At 39.5% G+C, this 13,874-nt stretch overlaps 2 protein-coding genes across 8 annotated transcripts in view; one reads left to right on the top strand and one right to left on the bottom strand.

Annotated features, from left to right (window-relative positions):
- LOC129356113 (CD276 antigen-like) overlaps positions 1-13,874 on the bottom strand; it is a 67,290-nt gene that overhangs the window by 25,096 nt on the left and 28,320 nt on the right. The gene's annotated exons all lie outside the window — the stretch shown is intronic.
- LOC129356118 (uncharacterized) overlaps positions 12,900-13,874 on the top strand; it is a 41,514-nt gene continuing 40,539 nt past the window's right edge. For all 3 annotated transcript variants that reach the window (XR_008605357.1, XR_008605356.1, XM_055025729.1), the window contains exon 1: positions 12,900-13,114. Coding sequence is in view for 1 of the 3 variants with exons in the window: in XM_055025729.1 (XP_054881704.1) it covers positions 13,048-13,114 (67 nt within the window). In the remaining 2 variants the exon portion in view is untranslated. The remainder of the gene's footprint in view (positions 13,115-13,874) is intronic.

The raw sequence follows: 13,874 nt of genomic DNA, 5'->3' as shown, positions 1-13,874 counted from the left end.
CACAAAGCTGGAACAAACTTCCAGAAAACTGCAAAACAGCTGAAATACTGAGATCCTTTAAGTCAGGGCTAAAAACCCACCTGTTTAGTTACTTTTGTTTCATAACAACTGGAAGATTGAGCATCATACTTGATGTTTATTGATGGTTTTGATGATGGTATTTGACTAAATGTAATGTTCTGAAAATTGCAGAACAAATAGACTTGACTTGTACGTCACATTTGCTTATGTTCTTCAGTTCGCCTGGTGGAGGCAGATTCAGGGGTGGAAACTGCTCTACTACCCTGCAAAACCATAGTGCGCCTACCTAGAGACGCTACAGTGGAGTGGATGGACAGATACAGGAAGGTGCATCTGTTTAAAGACGGCTCTGATCAGCCAGAAGAACAGGATCGGTTCTACAGAGCCAGAACAAGTGTGAATGAGGACCTGCTGCAGACTGGAGAGCTCAGCCTCACTTTGAAATACCAACAGATGGAGACAGCAGCACCTACACCTGCAGAGTCTACAGCAGCAATGGAAACGTCCTGGTGAAGAAACAAGTAGAGCTCATTGTCAAAGGTTAGTGGTTTATTCTTTATGCTATTAAATGCAGTCGGTTCCTTTAACAGAACAGAACAGATCAGCTGTGTTGATGTAACAGAAATGAACTGTGTGGATTCTGTGGATATAATCTGTTAAGAAAACGGTGCGACTGTGATGCCATGAAGTTCTTCTTTTGTGTTGATGTTAAAGATTTATGTGAAATGCTCTACAGACCCATTAACTACAATCACTGAGGTTTTGGCAGTTTTTCCCTTTAGACCCAGAAATATAAAAGTTTGAAAAGCAGCTGGCAGCAGCAGCAGCACATGGGCCAAATATCACAATACCATCAGAACTCTGCAGAACTTTTCTGTTACCTCTGATCTGATCTGGTTCCTCTTCCTGAAGTTTGAAATCATTCAGTAACATTTTAAAGATGAGTTGCAACGTTTTGCACAGCTCATGTTGATCCTTGTTGTTCTTTCAGTCTGCCAGGTGGAGGTGGTAGAGGGGGCGGAGTCTGTCCTGCTGCCATTCAGGACGACACGCCAGCTGCCGGGAGATTCCCATGTGGAATGGAGTTTTTTGGACAAGATGGTCCATATAAACATAAACGGTTCTGACAAGCCTGAAGAACAGGCCCAGTTCTTCAGAAGCAGAACCATGATGAATGAAGACCTGCTGGATTCTGGAGACCTCAGCCTGACTCTGAAGCAACCCACAGAGGCAGACAGTGGAGACTATAAATGCATATTCGACAGCAGGACTATCTGGAGAGTGAAAACAGTCCGTCTCAAAGTGAAAGGTTGCTTTACTTTCTGGCTCTCTTGTTCGTCTGACTGTTTGTCTGACTGTTTGTCTGACTGACTGTTCTGTGTCCCCAACAGGAAGATCTCAAGTTCAGGATCACAGAGAAGACATTAGAAGAAGAGGAAGCTCCTCTGATCCAACTCCTCTGATGGTTGATCCGTCACTCTAATCATTGCATTGTTGCTAAATTACTGATCCAGTTCTATGTTGGATCACAGACAAAATCCCCTAAAATTGACAAAGAGTAATCTTTACCTCCTGATTCTTGTGCCAATATGCAGAATGGATATTTATTTGCACTGTTGCCATGCAGTAAGAAGGTCCTGGGTTCAATTCCAGATCTTCTGCATGGAGTTTGCATGTTCTCCCTGTGACTGTGTGGGTTCTGCATCATGGTTGTTTGTCCTGTTTGTCTCTGAGTTGCCCTGCGACGGATGGGCAATCTGTCTGGGGTGACACCACCTGACCCCTAGTGGAGAGGCACAAGAACTCCACTAGGGACAAGCATGTCAGAAAATAGATGGATGTCATTCATTGTACTTTTCAAGATCTTAGATAATCATTGATCTGTTCTGTTATTAAAATGCTGAATCAGCTCATGGAGATTGTTACCAAGATAAAAGATCTTCATCTGATGTATTTATTCTGATGAGGATTTTCAGATGTTGAAAATCACTAATAGCATCATATAAATATTAATTATTTATACAGCCATAATATCTGCCATCTGATCAGCCTGATCACCGTAAACATTCACTCATTAATGCACTTTTCATACAAGATTTCCACAGATGAACCAGACAATGTGTTTCTTTACTTCAAGCTGCTTCAGTCAGTTGATTAAACCAACATCTGGTTCAACAAGTTGGTTCAAATGATTCTTTTCCTGCTGCTTTTTTCATCTTATTGTAAGTAAATTTGTTTACACGAAATAAATCAATAAAGTTGAGAAGACAAGGATGCAGAATAATAATGTTCACCAGAATCAGACAAATCCATGAAGATCCAAGCAGGAAGTAAAATGATGTTACCTCAGCAGAGATCAGCTGCAATGTGTGTTTTGTCCACATGGTGGCGCTCTAAGCTCTGACTTAATGTAGAAATGTTTCCTTTAATGAAATGTGTTTATTTCTGACAGCTTTAAGACGTGATTATTGAATATTGATCTGATCAGCTGATCAGCAGCTTCATCCTGATGCTTCACTCACTGATCTTCACTTCAGGATGAATTCAGATCAGGTAACATGATCCTCAGGTTCTGGATCAGAACCAAGAACCAGATATTCAGATGACCAGCTGCAGATCAGCAGCAACTCCAGGCTCAGGCAGGTCAAAGGTCAGGCTGGTTGTGCACAGGAAACCAGAGTCCTCCAACATCAAGAAGTTTCTAAACAAACACTTGTAGAACAAAATGCGTCTATCAAAGTCAAAATGTTTAGTTTAATTCAAGAAAAGCTTAGTGTTTTAGGAACTGAGAAACGTTTTGAGCTGAGAGAATCTTTGACAAAACAGGATGAGGTTAGAAAACAACTGATGAGCTGTTTGAGTTCATCGTCTCAGGAATGAGGAAGCTGATCTTATCAGAAATGAAATGTTGCAGAGCTGAATGTGTGGTTGCCACCACAAAGCAGTCTGAAAGCACAAAGTTGCTTTACTGCCAACTTTGTGGCAACCACAAAGTTGTGTTTCAGTCTTGATAAAGTTGCTCAGTGATGAAGCTGTTCATTATTGTAGCAATACACTAATGAATACATCAGTTATCAACAGAAATGAAGCATGGATCTGGTTTAATTTGTCTAACTCAGGTTTTATGTTGACAGTAAAACTAATTTAGTTAAAAACTTGTAAAACTGAAAACAATAACAGGCCAAACTTGAAACCACTGATGGTTTTAGATAAAGCAAAATGTGTTACTGCTGGAAACACCTGCAGCTTGTGGGCGGCATTGAAGAACAGAAACACTGAGCCGCAGCTTCAGAACCGGTAGTAGAGGCGGCAGAGAAAGAAATGAGTAAAATGAATTCATGTCATGACGAACCTCTAATGGAGTCTGTATTCATCAAACACATTATTTTCCATAAGCATGTCTATAAAAAGAAAACTAAAGGCAAATATAATCACTGTGTTCACCAGCAGAATAGAGCTGGTTTCTCTGATGGGTGAAGATCATGGTGGACATTTTGATGAGAAAGTTTATAGTATCTTCATTTATTTTATCTGTTTAATTTCCCTTTGGGACCAATAAAGTAATTTTGACTTTATATTTGAATCTTTTTTAATGTGAATCTGAGGTGATTTTGTCGACTGTGAGGCTGATTGAGCTCAAAACTTTAATAAAACATAAAACAACAAAAGGCCTTTGAACCAGTTTGCTATAAAACACAAACACTTGGCTTTTCCAAGAGGAGCTCAGGCTGATATGTTGGTGATAATCAGTTTATGATTTTTATCTCCTTCCTGCTCATGTGGATCAAAAATGTTCCAGAAAAGAGCAGATTGAGTCATTATTAGACAAAATAAAGGACGATTTCCACTGATGTTTCTCTGAACCTAAAATCACTTCAGGATTAATGAACCACAACAACATGCAGGTTCTGACAGACAGCAATAAGCAAAGCTTGTTCTGTCCAGAGCTGCTGAACCTGTGTAAACTCAAACAGTTTCCTGCTTTTCCATTATTCTGTGATTCCAGCAAGAATCACTGAGTTGTTTGTTGCTGTAACTGATATAATGAGCTGCTGATGCTCTTCACTACATTCCTACATTTCCAATCAGCTCAGTGAACAAAAGGCTTAGGAATGCAAACACTGGTAGCAACTGGGAAACTTGACAAAACGACTGTGACAAGGCGACCTTTGTGGCTGGAGTTTCAGTGAGGTGGAAACATCAGTGGTTTATTCTTCAAACAGCATCAAGAACAAATCCAGAGGTGAAGCTGCTGCTTTAATTAACCCCAGCTGTGAAGAACCAAACACCTTTAAGTCTCTGAGCATCTCCACCTATTTGAATAAAATACCTTTTACCAAATAGATTCATCACTATTTACTTTTTAGAAATATTTCATGTTTTATCCTTACATCATATCCATTATGAAACACACATAAAACCCCACAAACAATCCCTCTTCCCCCCTTTTTTTCCATTGCTTCACCCAGAATCTATAACTGGTGTCTGGACCCCATTGAAGCTTTTGTCCAAACATCCTGGAGAAGAAACAGAAAAGACAGGTGAGTCTCAGCCCCTCCACACTAAACAGTTTATGCACAAACATCTACTCAAGCTCTACCCACCACCAGCTCTCTGCTCTGAGTCACAATCATCCTCCTTCCACAGAAAACTACTTCACTTCTCAAAGAGGAACAGCTGTGCAGAGCAACATGCAACTTCTCAGTAAGCTACTGAGAAGTTGCATGCCACCGTCACATGCTCTGCACAAAACATTTTGTTCTGTGCAGAGCAAAAGGCTGCATGCTAACTAACCACTAAAAATACTCAATAAATACAGTTAAAACTTCTTGTGTCCAAATAGTTATCGATGTACCAATCTATGCTTAAAGTGCTAAATAAAGTGCTTTTAAAGTGCTGTACAGTGACTTAAGTAAAATATTTCCAGTAATAAAAAGTAAAAACCTGTTTAAAGAAACACGTTGACATGTTGTGGGAGAAAGGTCTGTTTGTTTCTGACTTCAGGTCCAGGTTATGCATAACAGGAGGATGTTTACAGCAGCTTTATTTTATCTTTATCATAAGAAGCTACGAACTGTAAAATATGTAAAGACCTGATGCTGCAGAGGCTGGATAAACAACACAAGATAAAAACTCAGAACAAACTGTTAATAAAAATCATCAGCAGATCTATAATTTGAATAGAGTTTAGAAAAAGAAAAGAGGACTCACCTGGCTTGTACAAACTGATGCAAAACCAAGAAAAAAGCACTGAAGCAAATATTTATATTATTCTTTAGGTTATAATCCACATCTTAGTTATGATGTTTTTGTCATGAGGAGGAAAGTAACAGAAGGTCATTGAAGAAGAAGTTCCAACATGTAGTAAAGTGTTTCCATAACACACAGGCTGATCTCCTCCGTGTCACGATGCATTGATGCAGTAATTTATACCAGAAGAGGCTCAGCCAAGAACTGAGTGCAGAGAAATGTACAAACCTTTAGGAAACCTCACATTTGTGCTTAAAACACCTGTTTATGATTGATCTAATAACATATTATTTTCTTTTAGGAGGAAATATTTGCTTTAGTTTCATATTTTAAAAGTTTTTGGTTCAATTGGTGCCTTTAATAAATGATGTGTGTCACTTTGGCCACTTTAAAGGTTCATCAAGTCAAACTCAACTGTTGAGTTTGAGTTGTTCTTAAACAACTACAACCTACAGCTTTTGTAGGTTGGAAATGTTTAACAAATACATGCAGTAAGACAGACAGGATGAGGGGGTTTTATGCATGAACTTCACCGCATTGAGCAGTAAACCTGCTGAACCTGCATGAGCGGTTACCAACCACGGTTATGAGGCGTGGCTTTCAGCTATGAGAACCAAAAGCAGTTTCTCTTTCTGTGTCAGAAGCTTCATCTACAAGCCATGTGAGTTCTCTGTTTCTCCTCTGTAATATTTAATTAATACATCAGGTTTTATAAATAACTATTAGTTACTGTGTTGATTTTTACCTTCAGGTTTAATTTAATACATTTAATGTATTTTTTGATAGAAGAAAATAAATCTGTCTCTAATCAACCTGATCTGATCCGGAACATTAAGGAATAAATTATGTTGGTAAATTATATCTTATTATAACATTTCTATAATTCACACATTGATGTAAAATTCAGTAAAGTTTCCTAACCTGCGCAAAAACCCTTTTGGTGACAGATCAGTTTGTTGTTCGTCAGTAAAGGAAAGTCATGATGCTGTGGGTTTAATGACTTTGGTGAATCTGTTGCTCCTGTGTGATGGCGCCCCCTGCTGTTCATGGCTGGTGTTGAAATATCAAAGGGCCTCAAGTCGGGGCTGACAAGTCAAGTTTAGAAGAAAGCATGTGAGGAAGTGACGGAGTGAGGTGGCAGTGAGGTGGCGGGAAGACGATTCAAAGGCTCTTTTCGAAAGTGGAGGGAGTCGATGGGGGAGAAAAACAAATAACATCGTAATTGGAAAAGGCGGATTGAGCATAAACTGGTATGTGAATGGTTCGGTTGGTAATGGAGATAGGAGATGAGGAAGACATGGACTTTGATGGGTGGACGCCAGTGGGGAGAGGAAGAGGGAGAGGACATGGAAGAAATAAAATAGATGAAGGAAAGGGAATTGGTGATATTCAAGGACGTAAACGAGAACTGGAAGGAAGTAGCTCAGAGGAAGAAAGGATAGTTAGGAGGAAAGTTGTGTGGGAGGAATTTAAAATAATATTAAAACTTAAGAAAGAGGAAGGACAAGATAATATCAGCCCCATTGTGGTGTCAAGAGAAATAAAAAGAAAATTGGAGATGTTGAAATGGTGAAGATTTTGAGAGATAGAAACCTATTGGTAGTTTGTAAAAATAAAGAACAAAACAATAAGGCTCTAAATGTGGAGAAATATGTAAAAAAAAATGTGTTGGAGAAAAGAATCATTGGAGAAAATAAAGTTTTCAGATTGTGACCCGGGTTACGACTTTAATTATGTGCTCAGAACCTTAAATTCTGTTTTCTTTTTACCCGATCACACATAAGATTGTAAGAAAATAATCAGAGGCACTGATGCAAATTAACCACAGTTTATTTAGCTCACAATAACCCTTAGGCATAAATAGTCAGTTCATTTTATTGTACAATATCGACCACTTTAAAATCTTAAATCTATGCTGGCCCTGGAAACCTTACAGCTGACAACCAGTTACTCCAATTAAATAAAATCAGACTGCTTGGGGGAGAAATAATAATAAAAAACCCCAAATATAACTGAATACACCTACGTGTTCCCAAACCAAAACTCACTCACACCAAGAAAGACTCCCTAGTGAGTAAAACAAAGGAAAGAAAGAAACTCCCCTTCTACTAGTCTCCTCAATCTAGATAAAACAGCTTGGAACCAGGGACAGCACAGGTTATTTGGCTTACAAGCGAGCCTGGAGGGCTGGACAATAAAACTCCCCCCCCAAAAAAAAATAAAGAATTTAATCAATAAATATTCAAAGCATAAATTCTAAACTAATGCAACACTGAAACCAAAACAAACTAAAACAGCAGCAGGCCAACCTGCACACAACAGAAAATAGAATTAGACCGATACTTTAAATAACCAAGTAATGATAAACTGCCTTTACCTTCTCTAAAAGTTAGCAGAGCTCTATATGTCCTCTCCAAGAGGAAGTTTCCTGCAACAGTAAAATAAAGGCATCAGAAATAATTCTGAACCCAGTGCATGCTTCATGTTAACCGTACCTGTAGAGGAATCAGCCTGGACTCTGACCCTCTCAGCGATCTTTTAAATGTAAATGCTGATTATGTCTCCATAATTAATCAGCTGCAGTCCAACACAGCGTCTTCCTTATATGGGCAAATGGAACAGTGCATAATGAACATAATTCCCCGGCTACAATCTACCCCAACTTTTTGTGTTGACCGCCCGACAATATACAATTATCTTACTGACACCATGGTCGAAAAATGTCAGCCACGCTGTTAACCGCACCAGTGATCTGAGAGACTGTAGCGCCTTCTGCCCTACATCTTGGCCTCTCTGGAAGATGATGGGGGTTCGAATGATAACCGGCTGTTTTCCTCGTAGAGAAGCCACCGAAGTTGTGGAGGCAAGAGCCTCCACAGCCGTTGATCGAGTTACCACATAAACGAAATCAGGTTCCTCGTTCGCATCCTCCTCCCTAATGTTGGTGATGTCCTTGCCTCTCCTGAGTCCTTCATCCTGAATCATCCTGAATCTTATTCCTTCCTTTATTACTATGGTCTTGAACATAGTGCACGCCTTTGGCATCATTGCGCTTTGTCCGGTGGTCCGCAGCCATTTTCAGGTAATCTTGAGCCCCATCAAAGGCAACTTGTAGTCTGTGCCTATGCTCTTGGACCCAGTCCTCCACTCTCTGTTCTCGAATCTCTGGAACCCTTCCAAGGAGAAAGTTAACAGGTAAACATGGATCTTGGCCAAACATCAAAAGGTAAGGAGACTCACCCGTGGACTGATGGACTGTGGTATTATAGGAATACAGCACTCGAGGCAAATAATGAGGCCAGTTTCCCTTCCTCTCAATAGGTAGAGTTCGAAGCAGATAACGTAACGTCCTATTAAATCTTTCGCATTGGCCATTACCTTCAGGCTGGTAGGGGGTAGTATGAGTCTTCTGCCCTCCATACAACTCACACACCTGCTGGATCAATGCACTTTAAAAATTACGGCCCTGATCGGAGTGTAGTCTGGCTGGAACACCGAACTTGTAGAACCAGTCTTGTACAAGAATCTTAGCAAGAGTAGAGGCCCTCTGATTTTTGGTTGCTACAGCCTGGGTAAATTTTGAAAACACATCAGTCATGATGAGAACATTTTCCTTACCATCTTGTGATGGTTCCAGCAAAGTGAAATCTATTGCCAAGACTTGGTTTGGTCTTGAGGCCAACAAATGCCCCATGGCAGCCCGAGCCTGGGGGTGTGTAGCTTTGTCCAATATGCAGCGTTCACATTGTTGGCACCAATCTCTGATCTCTTTGTGCATCAGTGGCCAGTAGCACCGCTCCCTAATGAGTTCAGTGGTCCGCCCCACCCGCAGATGGCCATGATTTTGGTGAAGCTGTTTCATCACCTCCTCCTTCAAAGAATCGGGCAGCAGCAGTTGGTGGATATCCTCTCGACCATCAGAATGTTGTATACAGCGATATAACAAGCCATTCAGCTGCCTCACCTTGCTCCACTGTCGAAGCAGCTCCAGGACTTTTGGGGAGAGACTATCCCTCTCTGCTTTATCTGGACGTCTCTGTACCCTCCACAACCTTACAAAAACACTTATAGTAGGGTCAGCTTCTTGAAGTGCAATAAGGTCATCGGGGTATGAGCGGGGAAAACAGACACTGCAGCTTGGACCACATGCTGAATTACATCAGGGCAGGCAGGCTGCTTCACCAAGGGAACCAGTGTTCCAGGCAGAGGAATATCAACCGCTGTTATTGTTGGTGGCTTTCTTGAAAGGGCATCCGCATTCACATTTGCCCGGCCTGATCTGTAACGGATAGAAAAATTAAAATCTGCCAGCTGTGCTGCTCAACGCTGTTCGGTTGCCCTCAGTTTAGCTGTGTTCAAGTGACTGAGGGGATTATTATCAGTCCATACAATATATTGTTGATCCAACAAATAGTCTCGAAATAAACTTGCCTAATAATAAACTTGCTCAATGACCTCTTACATATGTCCTACAATTATTATTATTATTATTATTATTATTATTATTATTATTATTATTATTATTATTATTATTATTATTACTTTGCAAGAAAAACAACACAATAAGCTTTCCGGTCACATTGTTACCTTTGACCTTTTGCCCGTGACGCACGACGCACTTGCCTCTGGCGCGGTGAGATAAGGCGGCTAACTGCGGAGCTCAAGCTAGCGAACGTTTTTGGTGAATTAAAAAAATTATTTTTGGTGAAAAAACTGGAGTTGGCTTGCTACTTGACAGATAACGGAAAACGTAGAATGTATCGTTTCTCCTTCAGCACGGAGTCGCGGTTTAAGCAGAAATGAAATATAACAAGAGGAAAATATCGGCGCTCTCTGAGTCCACCTTTCTCTGAATATCTACTGAGCGGGAGGAGACAGACAGGTGAGCAAAAGCTGTTCATATCTATCGATCCAGTATTTTTATCGTACAGACATTAGGCTGTTGTTGTTGTGCTATGAGCTAGCTGCTAGCTAATGACTTTGCTAGCAAAGCAAGGTAACTAAATAGCTTCCCTGTATTGTTAATGACAACATTATTTATGCAATAGGGGCACATCGCCCGAACAAAACCAGAATCATCTTCATCGTGGATATATGTCCGATTTTCTCATTTTCTTTGGTGAATTATGTACATTGCATTTATTCTAGTGTTAGCTAAATGTATCTTGAAGTACTTAAATAAAAGTCCAACAAGGACATTCATTTAGAATTAAAAATAATTCATCCTGAACTACCATGATGGATATAATGTATGTAATAATCAAACTGCTTCTGTCCAATAAAGCATGTCATTAATGAAGGGTCAAACATAAACTATTATTTGCACACATCAGAAATCTTTGGTTTTGATTTCAGGCTCTGCCAAGGACATCATGTGAGAATCACAAGCAAAACTTTGAATAGCAAGCAAAGATTTCTGACATGCGCAAATAAGTTTGTTTGTTTTGCAAATCATTTTTTTAAGTCATGAGATAAAAATTTGTGATTTCAGTTTAAAAAAAAAATTAAGCTAAACATTTTTTGGTGAAAAAAATGTTACAATTCAAAATGTCTTGATCACAATTTTATATTATTTAATTGAGGTTAGTATTTGAATTGAATAATTGTGAACCAAATTGAACTCCATAGGAGAGGTCTCATTTTCTCTGAAATTAATATTGTTATGCTGTGTTATAAACTGAAAAACATATTGGTTTAAACACAAGGGTAAAGAACTGGTAGTGTGGTTTATTATAGTGTTCTGATCATAATTCATTATGTTTTGCTTGTTTCAGTTCAAAGATGCCACGTAAAAAGAGACGTCAGAAACAAAAAAGAAAGGATCTGCTAGAAGCAGCCAAAGGTAGTGGATTCTTGACCAACTGGGTCAGAACCAGTACTGCAGGTAAGAATAAATAAAGTAAAGGTTCTGACCATCATCAACCTGCAGTTTTTGGTAGTGAACACATATTTAATATTACAAGGCAGCTATTATGCTTTTATTATGTTAAGAGTAGTCTTTTCTCATAGTGACATGCATTAATTAAATTTTTGTTTGTGTTTTTTTCCTGTAGTTCCACGTTAAAGTTTGATGCAGCTCTGTTTTTCTGAATGGACCGTCTTCATCTCCACTGCAAGTACAGCAACTCAGGCAGATGTTCTTTGATTGTATGTCTCACAATTTTGTGATCTGTCATTGTTAATTAAACTCTGAAAGCTGTCCGACTTTAATATTCTGTCCTAAAATGCGATTAGATGTGCCCTTTTATTTTTTTTTTGAGCACCTGCCCCTTTAATGGTCTCTGCACGGCCCTGCTGCCTTTTCCTTCTCTAAAAGTTAGCAGAGCTCCATATGTCCTCTCCAAGAGGAAGTTTCCTGCAACAATAAAATAAAGGCGTCAGAAATAATTCTGAACCCAGTGCATGCTTCATGTTAACCATACCTGTAGAGGAATCAGCCTGGACTCTCACCCTCTCAGCGATCTTTTAAATGTAAATGCCGATTATCTGTCTCCGTAATGAATCAGCTGCGCTCCAACACAGCGTCTTCCTTATATGGGCAAACGGAACAGTGCATAATAAACATAATGCACTGGCTACAAGTTGAAAAAACAAAAGTAATGATATTTACTCAGAAAAAAATAAACAAGGAAGTAAAATTAAAATGATATAACCAAGAATTAGAGCAAGTAAAATGTATAAAATTTTTACGATTATGGTTTGATGAAAAACTAAAATGGAATTGTGGCCCGACCCAGGGGCGGGGTTTCTTTTATTTATAGGACTCACCAGAACACTGTTTAATAAACTATATACAATTGTTTATTGAACAATTTCTTTAAAACACTTCTCTTTTTAAAAACACGTTTCAGGCGTACTACTTGGTCCCTGGAAAGGGGGGATTCTGTGAAAATAAGAACAATTTAAATCATTCCAAAAGAAATAAATTGATAAACAAAACATGCCATGCAAACACCATCCCACCACAGAATGTACATATTCAAAAAGTTGTAGATAAATGTAAGAAAATCTTAAATATTTTGAGATGCTTGACTGGCAGTGACTGGGGAGCGGATAAGCAATCCTTAAAACGATTTTATAAAGGTATGATAAGTCACCTAAAATATATGATTCCCCGTCATAACTCTGGCAAATAAGGAGCAAATGCCACCAAAATCACAGGATTTATTGTTGATCATGAGAGGAATAAACAGAGAAAAAAACTTGCTGGTAATTTGAGTTGTTCCCATATTATGGAGGGGGAACAAATTATTTCAGGCTGCTGAATTATCCATTCTTTCCTCTCCTTACCCCATAACCTTGGGGAATAAAGACAGCTGTTTCCAAATTCTCAAAAATCTTTACATACACGCTACGTGTTGGGAAAACTGTGTTTGGTGCCTGACTTTTATTTCTGTCAGGCTTACGTGAGAGAAGTTGGAAAAAGAGCGATTCTCTTGGTGTTTAAAATGACACAAAACAGCAAGACCTCGTTCATTTATTTATTTTACAATTTTTTAAACAACAGCTGCCAATTAAACTGAATGTTACAACCTTGACATGATTATATGAGTTTTACCGAGAAATTGATCAGAAGTGACGTGAAAATGGTCACATCCGCCTCTGGCTGTAATGCGCGCTCCCGACAGCGGAACCGAATTTCGGACAACAGCTCTATGCACCTTAAAGTTGCTTGCGATCCGCCATAATAGAAAAGAAGAAGAAACAAATCAATCTGACTTAAAGTGAAGTTCTATGGCTGTCGGGTTTTAATCCTCCATCTTAAAGACATTTGTCATGATGATCGCTGCCTTGATTATCTCGGTTCTTTTCCTTACATGTGGATCTGCATCAACAGAAACAGGTTAGTTAGCAAAGAACAGCTAAGCGCTGCCAAGGCCTATTGTTTTTGTATCGTTTCTTATTAGACCCAAACAGCTAAGTGTGACCGGTGAACTTCTGCATTGTGTGTGGTGATCGGACAAACCACAAAGCACCAAGTCTGGGTTTGGAGGCGGTCTTTGTTTATTAATCTGTCAATCGGGAGATATTAGCATTGCACATAGCATATGCTTGAGGTCCGCGAGACAGTGCGTCAGCATCAAGACTTTGCTTTCCCACTCTTTACTGAAGACTGAATGAGTAAGTAGAAAGACTGGTGTACCCTGTCGCATCAAGCTTTGCGGATGTTAAACATATGTAAGTGGGTTGCTGTCAGTCACTACTGTGAAGTCTGTACCATATAGGAACTCAGATCATTTTTCTGTGACTCCACATTTAAGAGCCAATAATTCAAGGTTATCCACCACTCAGAAAGCTGAATAAGAGACAGAAAGGTCCTTTGGTGAGCGGTGGACACCTCAATGTCAGATAGCTTTCAATGGCATAATAAGAAAGCTAACATCAGCTCCAGTCTTGGGTTTTGCAGACCCCCAGCATCTGTATGTTTTTCATACAGATGCCAGCACTGTTGGCCTTGGGGCTGCATTACATCAGGTTCAAGATGGTCAATCTCGAGTCATAGCTTTTGCGAGTCGAGGACTTTCAAAGAGCGAGAAGAAGTACCCTCATAACCTGATGTTAGTTCATTAAGTGGCTTTACAATAGTAGAGTACCCCTGAATG

The sequence above is a fragment of the Poeciliopsis prolifica genome, unplaced genomic scaffold (genome assembly GCF_027474105.1).
Source record: "Poeciliopsis prolifica strain line A6 unplaced genomic scaffold, Auburn_PproV2 SCAFFOLD157, whole genome shotgun sequence".
Lineage (NCBI taxonomy): Eukaryota > Metazoa > Chordata > Actinopteri > Cyprinodontiformes > Poeciliidae > Poeciliopsis > Poeciliopsis prolifica.
Note: the sequence above shows the minus strand (reverse complement) of the source record. Positions and strands in the feature narration are given on the sequence as shown.